We start from the raw sequence: 19,419 nt of genomic DNA, 5'->3' as shown, positions 1-19,419 counted from the left end.
CTTCATTTCGTTATGTACCCAGTAGTCACTCAGGAGCAGGTTGTTCAGTTTCCATGTAGTTGTGCGGTTTTGAGGGAGTTTCTTAATCCTGGGTTCTAATTTGATTGTACTGTGGTCTGAGAGACAGTTTGTTTTGATTTCTGTTCTTTTACATTTGCTGAGGAGTGCTTTACTTCCAACTATGTGGTCAATTTTGGAATAAGTGCGATGGGGTGCTGAGGAGAATGTATATTCTGTTGATTTGGAGTGGAGAGTTCTGTAGATGTCTATTAGGTCTGCTTGGTGCAGAGCTGGGTTCAAGTCCTAGATATCCTTGTTAACTTTCTGTCTCGTTGATCTGTCTAATGTTGACAGTGGGGTGTTAAAGTCTCCCATTATTATTGTGTGGGAGTCTAAGTCTCTTTGTAGGTCTCTAAAGACTTGCTTTATGAATCTGGTGGCTCCTTGGGTGCATATATATTTAGGATAGTTAGCTCTTCTTGTTGAATTGATCCGCTTACCATTATGTAATGGCTTTCTTTGTCTCGTTTGATCTTTGTCGGTTAAAGTCTGTTTTGTCAGAAACTAGGATTGCAACCCCTGCTTTTTTTTGTTTTCCATTTGCTTGGTGGATCTTCCTCCATCCCTTTATTTTGAGCCTATGTGTGTCTCTGCATGTGAAATGGGTCTCCTCAATACAGCACACTGATGGGTCTTGACTCTTTATCCAATTTGCCAGTCTATGTCTTTTAATTGGGGCATTTAGTCCATTTACATTTAAGGTTAATACTGTTATGTGTGAATTTGATCCTGTCATCATGATGGTAGCTGGTTATTTTGCTCATTAGTTGATGCAGTTTCTTCCTAGCATCGACGGTCTTTACAATTTGGCATGTTTTTGCAGTGGATAGTACCAGTTGTTCCTTTCCATGTTTAGTGCTTCCTTCAGGAGCTCTTGTAAGACAGGCGTGGTGGTGACAAAATCTCTCAGCATTTGCTCATCTGTTTGTAAAGGATTTTCTTTCTCCTTCACTTATGAAACTTAGTTTGGCTGGATATGAAATTCTGGGTTGAACATTCTTTAAGAATGTTGAATATTGGCCCCCACTCTATTCTGGGTTGTAGAGTTTCTGCTAAGCGGTCTGCTGTTAGTCTGATGGGTCTCCCTTTGTGGGTAACCTGACCTTTCTCTCTGGCTGCCCTTAACATTTTTTCCTTCATTTTAACCTTATTGAATCCGACAATTATATGTCTTGGGGTTGCTCTTCTTGAGGAGTATATTTGTGGTGTTCTCTATATTTCCTGAATATGAATGTTGGCCTGCCTTGCTAGGTTGGGGGAGTTCTACTGGCTAATATCCTGAAGAGTGTTTTCCAACTTGGTTCCGTTCTCCCCATCACTTTCACGTACACCAATCAAACATAGATTTGGTCTTTTCACCTAGTCCCATATTTCTTGGAGGCTTTGTTCGTTTCTTTTTACTCTTTTTTCTCTAAACTTCTCTTCTCACTTCATTTCATTCATTTAATCTTCAATCACTGATATCCTTTCTTCCACTTGGTCGAATCGGCTACTGAAGTCTGTGCATCCGTCACATAGTTCTCGTGCCATGGTTTTCATCTCCATCAGATCATTTAAGGTCTTCTCTATGCTGTTTATTCTAGTTATCCATTCTTCTAATCTTTTTTGAAGGTTTTTAGCTTCCTCGTGATGGGTTCGAACATCCTCCTTTTGCTCGGAGAAGTTTGTTATTACCGATCTTCCCAAGCCTACTTCTGTCAACTCGTCAAATTCATTCTCCCTCTGGCTTTGTTCGATTGCTGGCGAGGAGATGAGGTTTTGGTGTGGATGCCCTTTTTGTTGTTGTTGATGCTATTCCTTTCTGTTTGTTAGTTTCCTGTTAAGTCAGGTCCTTCAGCTGCTGGTCTATTGGAGTTTGCTGTAGGTCTACTCCATACCCTGTTTCCCTGGGTATCACCAGTAGAGGGTGCAGAACAGTAAATACTGCTGCCTCATCCCTCCTCTGAAAGCTTGGTCTCAGAGGGGCACCCAGCTCTATGAGGTGTCAGTTGGTCCCTACTGGGAAGTGTCTCAAAGTTAGTCTACACAGGGGTCAGGGACCCACTTAAGGAGGCAGTCTGTCCGTTCTCAGATCTCAAACTCCATTCTTGGAAACCACTGCTCTCTTTAAAGCTCAGCTGGAAATACACAGATCACCCATCTTCTGTGTCACCCATGCTAGGAGCTGTAGACTGGAACTGTTCCTATTCGGTCATCTTTGTTAAGAAACTGTTAATTACCCTTGCCAAAAAGTCAACTTGTAAATGTCAAGATGTTTTTCAGTACTGGAAGAGGCCTGGAATTCTACTCTTTGGGACTTTTGCAGCCTGTGTGGAAGATCTGAGTTCTCTTTGCCAACTTTAATCTCTGTTGGAATTAAAGTTGAGAAATAATTCTCCTGTTAGATCCTGTTACAGTTAATTTCATATGTATATTTGGCTAGGCCATGGTAGTTTCATAAAACACCAATCTAGATGTTGCTGTGAAGGTGTTTTTAAGATGCAATTAACATTTACGTCAGTAGACTTTGAGTAAAGCAGATCACTTTTCATAATGTCATAATGTGAGTGGACCTCATCCAATCAGTTGAAAGCTTTAAGAGAAGAAGACTGATCTTCCCCAAAGAAGAAGGAATTCTGCCTCCAGGCTTCCTTTGGACTTAAGATTGCAACATTAACTCTTTTCTCAGTGTCCAGCCTGTTGCCCTACCCTCATAGCCTACGTTGCAGATTTTGGACTTGCCAGCCCCCATAATTGTGTGAATGTGAATCAATTCCTTAAATCCCCCATGCCACCCCTCTCCACACACACACCCACACACACACACACACACACACACACCCACACACACACCCCATCTTCCTGCATTACGTTTGCCTCTTCACAATGGTGAACTAATAATGTCTTTAGGCCAGCAAGCATGTTCCAGCAGTTTCCTGACTGCCTCCACATAGCCAGTTAACAGAAGGGTGCTGCCAATGGGAGACAAATGTTTTCCAGGAGACCAGAGGTGGAAAAGAGAAATTATGATTTAGGATTTTATTGAAGAGGAACTGTCATTTGGCTTACAAGGTGTTCTCTCTGCCAACAATCATACAAGTTGCTAAGTGCATTCCAAAGTACATGGCAGAAACTTTGTTAATGAGAAAATACAGCCAGAAAAAAGTAAAAGAGAGGAAGGAGAGGCCACCTATAGTTTAAATCCTTCAGCTGTGATGGTCTTAGTTAGTTAGAAACTCACTTTTTGACAAATATTTGGTGGCCAGGAACAGAAATCAGTGGTCTATTCTTTTACTACTCTAAGTGTGGTTTGTGGACTAGCAGCATCTCTGTCACCCTGAAGCATGTCAGAAATGCAGAATCTCAGGCCCTACTCCAGTCCTGCCAGTCTGAAACTGGAGTTCATCAAGTTCCCCAGGTGATTCATGTGCACACTAGTTATAATGTAGTGCATGCTTGTGTCCCCCCAAATTCATCATATTGAAACCCTAATCCCCAATGGGATGATATTTGGAGATGAGGCCTTTAGAAGGTGATTTGGTCATGAAGGTAGAGCCCACAGGATGGGATTAGTTCCCTTGTAAGTAGAGACATGAGAAAACTGGCTTCCTGTCTCTATGTTTCCGTGCTCCACCATGTGAGGATACGAGAAGAGGTCAGCAGTCTGCAAACTGGGAAGGGAGCCTTCAACCAGACACTGAATCTGCCAGCTCCTTGACCTTAGACTTCCCAGCCTTCAAAACTGTGAGAAATACATTTCTGTTGTTTAAGCCACCTAGTGTGTGGTATTCTGTTACGGAAGCCCAAACTAACTAAGATATTGGTCTGGTTTATTACTCCTTGTTGTAAATTTGTAAGTCTTAATGCAGAAAAGTAACCTGAAATCATTCAGTTCAGGCTCTGGTTTTAAAGTTGGTGAGTTATCACCATCCCGTTCTACACATAAGACACCTAAGGCCTGGGAACTTAAACCAGTTGCCTAAAGTCATAGAACAAGGTGCCTTCTGCCACCAAACACAGCACATCCCACTATGTACCAAAGTTTTCAGAGTCTCTGTGAAGTCTTTCTACATTTCTCCTTGACAGAATGAATTTCCTGTCCTGGATTCATTTCTCTGAATTTGAGGGAGAAAAGACAAACGTTACCTAGTCGTTTTGAGTTTTACTCTCTAAACCAGGAAAAACAAGTTTCAGGGAAACATTACAGCTTTTCCTGAGGGGAAATCATCTTGACATATAGGATAAAAGTACAGACTCTGGAGCTTGAGGGAGACCTATTTCCAAAAGGATTATGGAGCTTATTTCTGTCACGTGCATGTGCGTGTGTGTGTGTGTGTGTGTGTGTGTGTGTAGCAGGGAGTGGAGAACTTCTAGTACACTCAGTCAAATACAGAGATGCCACTTAGAGAGACACTTACAGCAGAACCTGCTTTCCTATATATAAAAAACGGTACTGTACCTTACTTAATTTAGCCCTCCGGAAAGGGTCATGAATATGCATTTTGTCTAAGGAAATTATTTCTTTTCACAACCTCATGTGTGATGCTGTAGGCTAAGCTAATCAATATAGTTAAATTTAGCCCTGGTTTTGAAAGTTTCTTTTAGAAAAGTCAAGGTACTAACCCTATAGCTTATTGTGTGAGGAAAGAAAGCATCATGGCAAACCAAGCAACTGATGTGCACCCCCATCCTAAGAATATAAACATATCGTTTGTGTTTGAGGTTCAGTTCCACTTGCAGTTAGTGATATTATTCTCAAAGTTGACTTGGTCCCTGCTGTGCTGTGAAAGATATTGTCTACCATGGGGATGTGGGAGGTCCGTGAGCTTGCCTTTCTCTGGGCAAGGGGTTGCCCAGAAGGCTGGGTTTGGGCATTTATTCAAACTGTACATGTAGATATGGTGTAAAAGAAGGCAGAAAAGGGCATCTTACAGATGAGAAGGTTTGATTGGATACATCCTTTGATATGGCACTCAGTTACATGAAGAGGCTTAGGGCTGGGGTGCGATGGGGGCACTACCTCTCCCCTGCTACATCCACGACCGTGAGAGCTGGAGCGCTTTCAAGGGCCAGGAGATTCTGCCTTCTCTTTGCAGAGGTGGGGATTAGTGATGGTAGATGGTGTGCTGGCCGGGAGAGGAATTGAGGATCAGAGAGGTAAAGTGACTCACATCCCAGAGCTTCAAAGAAATCTGGCCAAACTGAAAGCGGAGGCTGTGGCCCTCTGTTTAGAGAGATGACAGCCTAGAACAGTGCTGTCCAGTAGGATTTTCTTCAGTGTTGGAAATGTGCTATAATTTTTGTCACAGGTGACTGTTGAGCACTTGAAAAGTAGCTAGTGCAACTGAATTTGGCATTTTGTTTAATTTTAATAATTTTAATTCAAATAGCCACAAGTGGCTAGTGTCTACTGTGTTAGGTCAATTCTAAAAGAAGTGGTACTTTCAGATGAAGTGGGAAAGCAAAGAGTGAATTCAGGGAAAATGCAGAGTTCAGGTGATGAAAGCCAGGATTCTGAAGATACATATGAGAACTGTCTGGAAAGCATCAGAAAAATAAAGCTTCTAGACCCAGACCAGGACTGCCCAATCAGAGTCTTTTGGTACATACCTTTAAATGAGAGCTACTGTATTCATTGGTAAGAAGAGGCAGATTTGGGAATGTGGGTTGCAAATGATAAAAGGTCTTGCCTGCCAAACTTAAGATTTTATACTCAATTTTATTGGCAGTGAGGGCATCGTTGAAAGGGGAGAGTCACACGGTGAGTGCATTAGGCAAGGCTTGCAGCAGCCTGTGTAAGACATGATGCCAGTGGAAGACTGGAGATGATTGCAGAGCTGAGTGTTAAAAGATACCTGGAGTGTTCATTTCTCCCTCAGAATATGAGTGTGTTTATTTCACTGGGGGCTGTCCATATTCTTCCCTGGCTTGAACATTGGTTCAAAACATTTCTTAGCAAATATGCTGCTGCATGCCTCCAGTCCCACTAAATGTTATTGTGATTGAAAATTACCATTGCTTCCCTTGGGCACAGAGGGAGCTCTTTGTAATGAAATAGAGATGCAGCAACCATTTGGCATGTGGAGTAACGGCTTCTCTGGGACCTCCAGCAGGGGCCCATGGTATCATAAAAGGGGATGACTCACCAGGGAAAGGAACAGTTGTGGGTCTCAGAGTGTGCCCTTCCTTCTCTATGACTTCTGAGCTCCACTGAGCAATCTTAACTGCTGCCACCGGGAATTCGGACACCGTGAACAGAGTGTTCGAGGCCCAGTGATGACTCACTGCATGACCATTTCATGGTTCACAGTGGGGAGAGAGATTGCTTTTAAAAATTGAAAAGGAAAAAATAAAATACAATATATATTGAATTGACGTTTTGAGGTGGACAAAATGCCTTTTCCCAAACAGCAAAGTATCAAAAGAGTCAGTTGTTTTTCTTTAATAGTGCTGGGGAAGGCATGGGTGAGGGAGAGACTGGGTATCCTTATTAGCTCCTGGGAGAATGGAAAGCTGGGGTTTTCAGAGTGGTTTTTATCTCGTTGGGAGAGTTCTGCTGTCGTCCTGAAGGACAGGTGACCTCTGCCTGGGAAGTGTTTTCCTCTAGCTCTGCTGTTGGCCCTTTATGTATACAGTCACGCATCACTTAAAAATGGGGTTGTGTTCTAAGAAATATGTCCTTAGGCAATTTTGTCATTGGGCAGACATCACAGAGTGTGCTCCCGCAAACCTAGATGGTACAGCTATCCTAAGTTTCGGGTGAATTTGGAGTCTTACAGAGCGCATGATCGGCCACCATCTCACTCTGGCCCCTCCCACTCTCTTTCTCTCCACCTTTCTGGAACAGGGCCAGAGCCCTCCTCTTGTTCCTGGCAGAAGGGATCATGTCATTTTCTCTCCCTGCACTTTTGTCACTTATTTTTCTAAATACAATTTGTTAAAAAAAAAAATTCTCACAACAACAATTATAAAAATGTGTCTTTCTACATACTAAATTAATAGCTGCCATTTTATGGAGCACCTACCATGTTCTGGACACTATGTAAGATGAAGCCCTTTAAGAAGACTTTAAAGAGGGCCAGGAGACTAGACCTCCAGAGAGAAAAAAAATTTAGTCATCTGAGATATAATTGATATCTGACAAAGGACTCACTTTAGCAGTGCCACAGATGTGGACTCCATTATTTTCTGGAAGGTCTGAGGATGAAAGTTATAATATTAAAGAATGTAACTTTGCTGGCACCTATTTTCCTTTAAGGGATGTTTATCTTACTGTATAGTGTCACTTATCTTTTATATTTTGTTTTGTAACCACGAGTCAAGATATTTTTATTATAATATCCAAGTCTTTAGTTAGGTTCCTTAGAAGCACAGCCTGATACGGGCATCTGGTGCATGTATCTTATTGTGGAGAGCTCTAAGGATGTGGGCGTGTGTATGGGGTTTTGTGTGGGGTTGGGAGCTGTGTCCAGATAGAAGGAACTGAGCAAGGATGTGGTCTGAGCTGGAGACTAGCTTCAGTCTGCTCGCACAGGGAGCTCTGGGGCATGAGTAACACCACAAAGATGGTTCTACTGTAAGTCACTCAGTCATTGGCCAGGACTGCCCCTGGGGCAGAGATGTGGCATCATCTTTTCAGTAAGGAGGGCTTCTTTGATCCAAGAACAATTCTGTGGAGAATACAGTATCTGTGTGCTGTCAGCAACTGTTATAGGCTTAACTGAATCCCCCCTAAAAACCATATGTTGAAGGCCTATCCCCCAGTACTTCAGAATGTGACTGTATTTGAAGACATGGCTTTTAAAGAGGTGATTAAATTAAAATGAAGCTGATAGGGTAGGCTCTAAGCCAATCTGACTGTGTCCTCATAAGAACAGAAGATTAGGTTTTTCAGTGATCACCATTCTAACTGGTGTGAGATGGTATCTCATTGTGGTTTTGATTTGCATTTCTCTAGTGACCAGTGATGATGAACTTTTCTTCATGTTTGTTGGTCATGTAAATGTCTTCTTTTGAGAAGTGTCTGTTCATATCCTTCGTCCACTTTTTGATAGAGTTGCTGGAGAGGATGTGGAGAAACAGGAATGCTTTTATACTGTTGTTGGAAGTGTAAATTAGTCCAAGCATTGTGGAAGACAGTGTGGTGATTCCTCAAGGATCTAGAACCAGAAATACCATTTGACTCAGCAATCCCATTACTGGGTATGTACCCAAAAGATTATAAATCATTCTACTATAAAGACACAGCACACGTATGTTTATTGCAGCACTGTTCACAATAGCAAAGACTTGGAAACAAGCCAAATGCCCAGAAATGATAGACTGGATAAGAAAATATGGCACATATACAACATGGAATACTATGCAGCCATAAAGAAGGATGAGTTCATGTCCTTTGCAGGGAAATGGATGAAACTAGAAACCATCATTCTCAGCCAACTAACACAAGAACAGAAAACCAAAAACCACACATTCTCACTCGTAAGTGGGAGTTGAACAGTGAGAACACATAGACACAGGGAGGGCAACATCACATACCAGGGCCTGTCGGGGATGGGGACTAGGGGAGGGATAGCATTAGGAGAAATACCTAATGTAGATGATGGGTTGATGGGTGCAGCAAACCACCATGGCACGTGTATACCCATGTAACAAACCTGCATGTTCTGCAGATGTATCCCAGAACTTAAGGAAAAAAAAAAAAAAAAGAGGAGATTAGAACACAGGGACACCAGGGTATGAATGCACAGAGGATGACCTTGTGAAGAAGCAGCAAGAGGGAGGCCAAGGAGAAGGGCCTCAGAGGAATCCAACCCTGCTGGCCCCTTAATCTCCAACCTCCAGAACTCTGGGAAATAAATTTCTATTGTTTAAATCACCCAATTTGTGGTGTCATCTCATGGCAGCTCTAGCTGACTTAATACAGCAGCCAACACGCACAGCAGCTAGCAGACGAGGGTGTGCCAATTATACTTTGGAGTGTGTCTGGTAAGGGAATTTGGGTGGGACATCAATAGTAGCCACTACACCCACTTACAAATAAGAACACTGTGACCCAGATAAGTGAAGTAGCCTACCTGAGGTCACACAGCCAATAAGCAACGGAGGCAGAATTTGATTGCCATCTGACCCTACAGCTGGTCCTCCTAGTCACGACTTTGTATCATCACTTCTGGTGGAAGGCAGTTTTTCTCAGAAGCAGCAGATGTCACCAGTTAACTTTGACTTCAATTTCTTTTTGTTTTGTTTCATCTAAATTGTGCTTATCTTATACGAAATGGAGCTTCTGGGGGAAATCGAGGCAACTCAGCACAATGCCTATGTCTGTGTGTCTTCTCAAAGTATTGACTTTTACCTTATGTAAAAAGTAAAAAAAAAAAAAACACCTTATGGTTTTAGGGACATTGTAGTAGCATATTAATCATAGGTTCCTATACATATGAGAAAATAGTATTTTAATTTTAATGTTTTTATTAAAAAATGAATTTGAGCCGTTTTTCACACCCACGAATGTCATTTTTGGGAAAATAAGAGATGCTTTGATAGCTGCCATGTCAGTATAAATAATAACTGTACTCATTCTAAGCACTGCCACTCCCAATTTGTAACGAATGAGCATGGTCTTCGTAGAGGTCACATTGAGATATAAGAATAAATCAGTTTGTTCTTCTTACAGCCTTTTAATAGCCTTTGTTCAGTATTTTCTGGCTTGGTGTAATAAAGCCATTACCCTCTTCAGAAAATTAGAAAAGAAAGGAAAAATAGAGATGGACATCTTTTGGTAGCTGCCTTCTGCAGAGGGCTCCCACCACCCACCCTCTGTCTGCCCCATGACAGTCAGCTCTGCAAACATTAATGTGAAACTATGATTAGATATGCAGAGAGAGGCAGGGTGTCTGGGGCAGACTCTAGGGCACCTGGAGAAAGCCCCAGCCTAACAGCATGAGCTGTCACACTCTGGGTCATCTTGACTGAGTTCTGGGACTTAGTGGGCCTGTGGGATGTAGCTGGAAGTTTTAGTATGATGAAGACATTTTTTGCAATTCAAAGGTATGATTACATCTGAGATATAAGTTCAAAGTATGTGAAAAAGAGGAAAGGGGTGGGGGTCTTAGGAAAAACATCTGTATCTTCTTCCTCTCCTCCACTTCCCCTCTCCATCTTACTCTCCCAAAAGATTAGTAAATTATTTGTATATGATACTATGTGGCAATTTGAAAGTCCTTATTGCTTAGAGATTTATGTACTCATTTATTCAGCAAGAAGTTTTGGGTGTCTGCTTTGAATCATCTGTTGGGGATACCATGGTGAGCAGGATGGGCATGGCCTCTGCCCTCCTGGAGCTTACCATCTACCTGGAATATTAGAAGGGATTTTTATTTCAACAGACATAAAGTGCCAGTCATTGTGCTGAATTAGTGGTTCTCAAACTTAAGGGTGCATCAGGATCACCTGGAGAACTTATCAAAATACACATTGCTGGATCTTCATCCCAGTTTCTGATTCAGTAGGTTGGAGATATAGGCAAATTTTGAAATTTCTATTTCTAATAAGAGCCCAGGTGATGTTCTTTTTGCTATTCTGGGGACCACCCTTTAAGAACCATTCTGACAAGCCTGTCACATGGATTTGCTCAAGGCATTCTAATGGTTAAAACCATTTGGGATGGTTGTGGGTCCACAGGCTGAGATCTTCTAAATGTCTAAAAGGCATTAAGTTCCTTTAGAGGAAACTTGGTTTTCTCTTCAGGCAAAGTTCCTTTTTTATGAAAACACTCTTTTAAAAAAATTGTTAATGTATATCTGGATCATTTTAGAAGTTTAAAGAGCTAATGCAGTAGATGAAGTGACAGGAGTTTGTCATTTAACAGTTGCATCTGGATGTCATTTTCTCCTTGAAGGTTCTATAAGATAGAGCAATAGTTCTCAAAGTGTATTTCCAGATGAGTGGCATAGTTAGAAATGCAGAATCTCAGGCCCCATTCCGGACCTACTGAATAGAAACACTGGATGTGGGAGCAGGAATGTGTTTTAACAAGCCTTCCAACTGATTCTGAGGCACACTCAAGTTTGGCACATCTGAGATAGATGATAGTGAGAACTAGGCTCAGGCTGAATCTGATTCTCCCAGCTCCCTTAAGACAATTTGCCAGGATGACTAAGCTTCAGTTTTTCTATCTCGTAGGTCAAAAGTCTATCCCTTTTTGTCTAATATCTTTCAGAGCTACAAGAAAGATCATTGTGACCTTTATGAAATGGTTTTACTGGCAAAGATGAAAATTCCTAACTAACCATAAATAGACTTATTCATTGGAAGAAAGGGGATTCAGATGCAGCAGTGTGACCTTCGGTTGGTCATTAGCTTGTCTGAACCTTACTTTTCCTGTCTGAAAAGTAGGCAGAAAAATGTCGTTCTAGTCTACATTGAAGAGTTGTTGCAAAGATCAAGTGGTATCTTTGTGCTATCAAATGGTATCACATTTTTGTGGTATCAAATGTATACCAATGTGCTTTTTAAACTGTAAAATGCACACAAATATAAAGATTATAACTTTGGGCTGCCCACCCTTAGCTTTGTTCTTTTCTATCAACAAAATGGGAATAGTTCAATTACTTATACCTCCATGGAGATTGTAAGTAATTTAGACAACTAATAGCACAGCAACTTGAGCTCTTCTAAGGTAAAGTTTTTCTTTTGTTTACATTTTGTCTTTAACATACAAAGGTTGAAATATGTAGAGATAGTATAAAATCTCTTGTATTTTGTTATAGTGTATACTCTTATTTGAACTAGTCACATTCTAGAGCAGTGATTCTGAGAGTGCAGCCTCCAGACCAGCAGCATCAGCATCACCTGGGAACTTGGGAGTCATGTGGATTCTCAGGTACCACACCAGACCTACTGAATCACCAAGTCTTGGGGTGGGACCCAGAGATCCATTTTAACAAGCCCGCAGGTGATCCTGATGCTCACACAAGTCTTAGAGAAAGGCATTTATTTGGGTCTTAATTGAAGGATCTGATAAAGGCCATCATTTTCCTGGAACAGGGTGATGTCTTCGTTTTTCCAGCATGGATTTGAAACATCTGTGTCCAAACTGGTGCAGCCATTATTGGATTCCTTCATAAACACGTTCTGTTACTGCTTATCCGGCATACAGAAGATCTGGAATGCCACTCCAGTGTACCCATTATGAGGCTGACTTCAGGGTACAAGGAAATTAAAGCTATTTATCAGACTCTTTTCCCCTTAGTGACAGGAGAAAGGAACCTTAGCCTAATAAGGTTTCAAATTGGGTCTATGTATGAAAAACATGAGGCTTGACAAACACAGTTCAAACAGACTTACATTTCTTTTGACTTTTCCCTTTGAAAATGAAAATGAGTCCTTTCATGGGCAGCACCAAGTTAATGGAACTTACTTAAGAAATACTGGAGACAGATTCATCCCAGTTTGTTTCACAACTTAGGTGGCAGAATGGCACTTTTCTCTGGCCACTTCTTTCCCTCTTCCCCTTCTAGGAGGAAATCCTAGGTAGGAGAGGAAAAGGGACTAAGGCTGTCTGTACATAGTGAGCTATGTTTTGGGAAGAGGAACTTAGTATTTTAACAGAAGAAAGATTTGTCTGTGTTGTACAGATCTGACTTGGTTTGCTGCCTATGTTTGTAAATAAAGTTTTATTGGGACATAGCCACACTCATTCATTTATGTATTGTCTGTTTTCACACTACAAAGGCAGAGTTGGGTAGTTGTGTGACAGAGACCATGTAATCTGCAAAGCCTAAAACTTTTTACTATGTAGCCCTTTACGGAACATATTTGCCAAACCCCCTTGCAGAGGTTTCTCCTGAGCTGCTTGAAGGAAACCTAGATGGAACCAGTGGACAGGAAGGACAGTGGGAGATGAACAGTGTGGTGAATTGCCTAAGGATTCCTGTGGAGTCCAGCAGAAAGGAAACCAGAGAGAGTCTAGATTCCATATTACCCATTTCAGTTGGGTTCAGTATGAATTTTGAGAAGTTATTCTATTTAAAATAAATATTTTTAACTTGGGTATATATTTGCAATTGTCTAATACAGTCATACACTGCGTAACAATCTTTTGGTCAATGATAGACTGCATGTACAATGATGGTCCCATTAATGAAGCTGAAAAATTCCCAAGACCTAATGCTATCATAGCCATCATAACATTGCAGAACAACGTAGCCACTCACATATTTGTGGAGATGCAGGGTAAATAAACCTACTACACTGCCAGTCATATAAAAGTGTAATGCATATAATTATGTACGGTATAGTGATAACAAATGACTGTTACTACTTTATGTATTTACTATACTTTTTTTTTTTTTCGAGGTGTGCATTATATGCACCTTCCAGGCTCAAGTAATCCTCCCACTTCAGCCTCCCAGTTAGCTGGGACCACAAGTGTGCACCACCACACCCAGCTAATTTTTTGTATTTTTGGTAAAGAGTGGGTTTCTCCATGTTGCCCAGGCTGTTCTTGAACTCCTGACCTCTGGTGATCTGCCCGCCTCGGCCAGCCAAAGTGCTGGGGTTATAGGAGTGAGCCACCATGCCTGGCCTGCTATAGTTTTTATCATAATTTTAAAGTGTACTCCTTCTACTTATTAAAAAAAAATTAACTGTAAAACAGCCTTGGGCAGGTCCTTTGGGAGGTATTTCAGAAGAAGGCACTGTTATTACAGTAGATGGAGGCTCCATGTGTGTTACTGCCCCTAGGGACCTTCTAGGGGGACAAGATGTGGAGGTGGAAGACAGTGGTATCAGTGATCCTGACGCTGTGTAGCAGTAGGCTAATGTGTGTGTTTGTGTCTTCATTTTTAACAAAATAGTTGAAAAAGAAAAAGAAAGAAAAAATGCTTTATTGACTATCTCCTAGTTACGAGAGAAGTAAAAAAAAAGAAATTATTTTCGTACAGCTGTACAATGCGTTTGTGTTTTAAGCTAAGTGTTATTACGATAGAGTCAAGAAGTTTAAAAAACTTAGAGTAAGCTGTTTAATTTATTATTGAAGAAAGGAAAACGTTTTTTATAAATGTAGTGTAGCCTAAGTGTCCAGTGTTTATAAAGTCTATAGTAGTGTACGGTAATGTTCTAGGCCTTCACATGCACTCAGCACTCACTCACTGACTCACCCAGGCTAACTTCCAGTCCTGCATGCCCATTCATGGTAACTGCCCTGTACAGATGTGCCATTTAAAAAGTCTTTTACATTTTTACTGTACATTTTTAATGTTAAGATACACAAATACTTACCACTGTGTTACAATTGTCTACAGTATTCGGTGCAGTAACATGCTGTCCAGGGCTGTAGCCTAAGAGCAATAGGCCATACCACATAAACATGGATGTGTAGTAGGTTATACCGTCTAGGTTTGTAATAAATGCACTCTTTGATGTTCATGCAATGATGAAATCACCGAATGACATATTCCTCAGAACATATCCTCGTTGTTAAGTGATGTGTGACTGTTACTTCTTCCTGGTGTTGGATATTACAGGCAAAACTACTGAGTGTTTGCCTGATTGTTTCCAATAGTAACTAACATTTGTTTGATACATACTTTGCATCCATTGTACTATGGAATGTTTCCAACAATTCCATGAGACCAATATTATCATCTTTGTTTTATAGATGAGAAAACTGAAGTGCAGAAAGCTTAAATAACACAGTGTTACAGAGCTACTGCTAGAGGCTTGACTTAAATGCAGATTTTGTTTCTGTGCCAAAGCCGGCATTCTAAAGGAGTGTTTCTGAATGTTGGTCTCTCTGGCTAGGTTGGGGTGTTTTTCAAACTGCAGGTTGAGAGGTCAGTTTAGTGAGTTGCAACCAGCATAAAAAAATGATTGAACAGAATGAAAAACACCAGCGTGTATCATATGTAGTTTGAGTAAGTAGGTCTTGATATATGAAACTTTTGTTTCAACTATAAAGATATTTACATACATACATATATAAGCACATTTCTGTGCACTGGGCAACCAATGTAAATGATATTTCTTACCGTGTCATAGTTGGAAAGCCAAGGGAGTGGACAAGGAGGAATGAAGATAAAGGAAAAATGGGAGAGCAAGAGGGAAAAGTATGAATGAGTGAGAGAATGAATAACTGTCAAAGGGACAAAGAGACTCAAGGAGAGGGAGAGGAAGTAGAAGAGAGTGGGCAAAGAGAGAGAATGGACAGCTCAGAGAAAGACACAGAGATTCAGAGAGAGTTGAGGGTGGGCAAGAGAAGGAAGACATCATATGGTTCTGTCTTTCATTCCACTCAGCAAGCACATGCCCCTACTTGATGGTAGAACAGGAGATCTCTCAGGGGATTTTAGTTTTCATACACTTCTCATGCTGTGATCGTCTTGTCATTCTCAGTGTAAGTAAAATGAAGATTTTTATTAAACATGGCTTCTAGTCATTATAGCAAAAAGATACCTGCACGTTTATGTTTATCACAACACAATTCACAATTGCAAGGATATGGAACCAACATAACTGCCCATCACTGACAGGTGGATAAAGAAAATGTGGCATATGTACACCATGGAATACTACTCAGCCATTAAAAAAAAGAATGAAATACTGTCTTTTACAGCAACTTGGATGGAGCTGGAGGCCATTATTCTAAGTGAAGTAACTCAGGAGTGGAAAACCGAATACCATATGTTCTCACTTATAAGTGGGAGCTAAGCTATGGGTACACAGAGACATGCAGAGTGGTATAATGGACTTTGGAGACTCAGAGGGGAGGAGGGTGGGAGGGAGGTAAGGGATAAAAAGCTGCATATTGGCTACAGTGTATACTACTTGGGTGAGGGTGCACTAAAATCTCAGACTTCACCACTGCAAAAGTCACCCATGTAACCAAAAACCACTTGTACGCAAAAGGTATTGAAGTTCTATATGCATCTACATACGTGTATAGGTATGTTATATATATGTGTGTACATACAGACACGTGCAGGTGTCTTCTTGATATAATGACTAGAAGCCACATTTAATAAAATAATATATATTATTTCAATATAAATAAAAAAATAAAAACTATGGCTTATCCATAACAGTATTCTATCTCATCTGATGGTCAGCTGAAAATCAGTGATCTGAACTGATCTGGAAAAAAAAAAAAACAAAACGCTGTGTTGAAATTGCTGAGAGAAGGTATGAGATCCCTAGTACACTGCTTTCTAAGGAACTGGCAAAGGCAGTTTTGAATATATGTAATTTTTGTCTTTTGAGCTGACTAATTTTTATTCTACTCTACAGCAGCCTTTTATGTTTTAGCGCAAAACCATAGATAACAAACACATTTTAACATCTTCTATTTCCAGGGAATTCTAAATCCATTAAGTATTTTACTTTGAAAGAATTCTGAACTCATTTAATGAAAAGCCCATTTTTACAGACATGGAAATTGAGTGAACATTTGTATGAAACTTCCCTGCATACCGATGCTTTCATGAGAATTCTATTACTAAATCTCAGTTGCCACTCTACTAGTTTACATTTATGTTAATTTTATCACAGAAATTGGAGCTCTGTGAGTTTAAGTCTCTTGCACAAATTTTCATCTAAAAGGTGGAAAGCTAGATTCCAGCCTTGATTTTTCTGACCCCAAATTTCATATTTTTCCCACTAGACAGGAAATAGCAACAATAGATTGAAAAATAATGTGTTATAATTTAGAATACAAATTTTATTTTTAAGTCTGAGTATGGTGCAAAGTCTAAAATGCCTACTGTTTTGCTGCAGTTGAGTATTACAGTTTTCTCCTCCCCCGACCCAAGGGTAGTTCTTTGGGTAGTTCTTTATTTCTAGGCCCCCGTTAGTAAATAAGAGTTTGTATCATTATGCTTTATTGTGATCCATTCATGGCCTTTCTTCACTGAAGATTGTTAGAAACACCGACTTTATTCTAGTTACTAACAATGTTGCATCAAGTAACTTGGGTAGATGCTTATTGTCATCAGCTTAAGTGGGTATTCTTTTTTAAAATAAGTGCTGAATGTAAGGTTGAATAAATAGGACCCACCAGAGTGAACTCCATCTCAAAAGCCATCATTACCTATTAGAAAAGAATTGTGTTTTTCCCAGCTTGCCACAATGCTGCTGCTGTATATCCTAGTCATCTTGTTTGGTCTTAGCAGTAACATTTAAAAAAAAAAAAAAAGAAATATCTAGGAAAAATGCTGCAGTAGTTTTGCTCCAACTACCTACGCTAAGAACTTTATGTGTGTTGTGTAACAGGACCCTTCAGCCAGGACATCTTGTCCTACCTTTGCTCCTAAATTTCCTCATTTTAAATAAGGATTCATGCTTCCAAATGTCAAGATGTTCAAGCATATTATTTATTCTTGTTTCATGATTTTTTTCTTACCTTCAAAAGGTAGTTGCTAATGGAAATGTTCCTCCTTTCCTCCACTGGTTTTATTTTGCTGAGTGTTTATTACATTCAACCAAATACTTTCAGGAAGCTGAGATTCAGCTCTACACTCCATGGAAGCTTTGTTAGTGCAAGCAAAATATACATCCCTGTGAAAAGATAGGGTTTTCTTACCTCATTATAATTTTAATAACTGGTAGTATCTGACTGTTGTTTGTTCATTATTTCAGAGATCCCAGAAGACCCACTTGTAGCTGAAGAATACTATGCTGATGCATTTGATTCCTATTGTGAAGAGAGTGATGAGGAGGAAGAAGAAATAGTGTTAGCAGGACCAGAGAAAGAAATTAAGAATGAGGGATCCCAGCCTACTTACAGAACAAACCAACAGGTATATGATACTCCCCATTGGAAGCCATGGAACTGTTCAAGGTACTGACTGGACTCTCCCAGAGAGGAAAGGAAGTCTTCTAAGGTGAAGTTGGGGACACAGTGGCCAGGGTTATTATAATAGCTACTTGTGATAGGTCTGGCTTCTCAAGGTCCAGAGGCAGGCAGGGCCCTATAGAATTTGGAGAATCTGATCTGAACCATGTTGATAAGGGAAGAGCTGGAGTACACTGTACTTATTTGGGGGGTTGGGGGATGGCACACACCACATTGCACACTGAGGAGGGATTCGTATACAGCTATTGAATTAAAAAATGCAAGTGTCTCTTTAGCAGAGAGAATGGGATTTTTTATATACTTTTCTGTCTGGTAATCGTATTTTGGGGTCATGTTCACAAATTAAATGCAAATACAAATTTGTAAAGACTGACTTAGCTTTGGGGATCAGACCTAAAGATCCTGGGCTTAGGGGATAATCTTCCTAGCTACTTTTAGCCTCTGAGGACACATTCTTGCTTAAGTGGTGAGGTCTCTCTGAGTATATGCCCTATGCCCTTGTAGTAGATCTCTTTGACTATAGCAAGATTAAGCCTTATATGAGCTATAGGCCAAGAAACACCCCTGACATGTGCTTTCTGTGTTGGGTGTCTGCAAGAGAAAAAAAGCAAGAGGCATATGAAGATAAAGGGGAGAGCTTTGGGCAATGTATACATCCATACCTCATTTTCTTCTTACCTTCCAATCCTAAACTTCCATGAGTTACAGAAGCTTTTATTAACTGAGAACCATGCAGTTACTAAAATAAAAGTCTACCAAAGGACACCTAACTGACCAAAAGCTCAGCTAGAGGAGATGATTTCTGGAGTGAAGATGATTCACTCCAAAAATCCATTCAACCATTTTTAATAAAAATTATGCAATATATCCTAATATTCAATCCATTCAGCCTCTTAAATCCATTCAACCATTTTAATAAAGATTATGCATCATAATATTCAATAAATAAAAGCAGTAAGAAGTGCTCTCCAATTTGATATTAGGAGAGAGAGGCAAGGAGAAGGGAACTAGTAGGGTACGGGTATGGGGCCAAGCAGAAAAAGGGATGAGATAAAGAGGAGAAAGAGATAAAGAGTAAGGATTAGAGAGAGGTAATATAGGAGACAGATACATGAAGAGAGAAACAAATAGGCTTTGAGAAAAATACAGCTAAAAGGGGGATTCAGAATGCCAAAATAAAAACTTTGCTTATACGATTTTCCCATTTTTTTCCAATTGAATCTGGAAAACAACAGCACCTCCTACCACAAATCAAAAATACAATTTCTACTACCTTCTGAGCCACTGTCATAAATAACTGTAACGGATATTATTGCACCATTACAGAGCCTTCATTCTGCACCTGTGGTTGCAAAACACACGATATGCAAAATACATCCAGTGCCCAATTTTTGGTCAAAGCATCAAGTGGAAAAATTTTAGCTACTAATATTATCACTTAGAAATGTTTTTTAAGGGGGGGCGGAGCAAGATGGCCGAATAGAAACAGCTGCAGTCTCCAACTCCCAGCGCGAAGGACACAGAAGACC

General features: G+C 40.3%; 1 protein-coding gene across 2 annotated transcripts in view; it reads left to right on the top strand.

Moving 5' to 3' along the window:
- The window catches only part of NEK11 (NIMA-related kinase 11), a 339,525-nt gene that overhangs the window by 186,241 nt on the left and 133,865 nt on the right, over window positions 1–19,419 (top strand). For both annotated transcript variants that reach the window (XM_011933680.1, XM_011933679.1), the window contains exon 14: window positions 17,674–17,834. In XM_011933680.1, coding sequence (XP_011789070.1) covers window positions 17,674–17,834 — 161 coding nt within the window. The remainder of the gene's footprint in view (window positions 1–17,673; window positions 17,835–19,419) is intronic.

Source organism: Colobus angolensis, unplaced genomic scaffold (assembly GCF_000951035.1).
Source record: "Colobus angolensis palliatus isolate OR3802 unplaced genomic scaffold, Cang.pa_1.0 Scaffold129, whole genome shotgun sequence".
Taxonomy (NCBI): Eukaryota; Metazoa; Chordata; class Mammalia; order Primates; family Cercopithecidae; genus Colobus; species Colobus angolensis.
The sequence above is the reverse complement of the archived record's forward strand: the minus strand, read 5'-3'. Positions and strand labels throughout refer to the sequence as shown.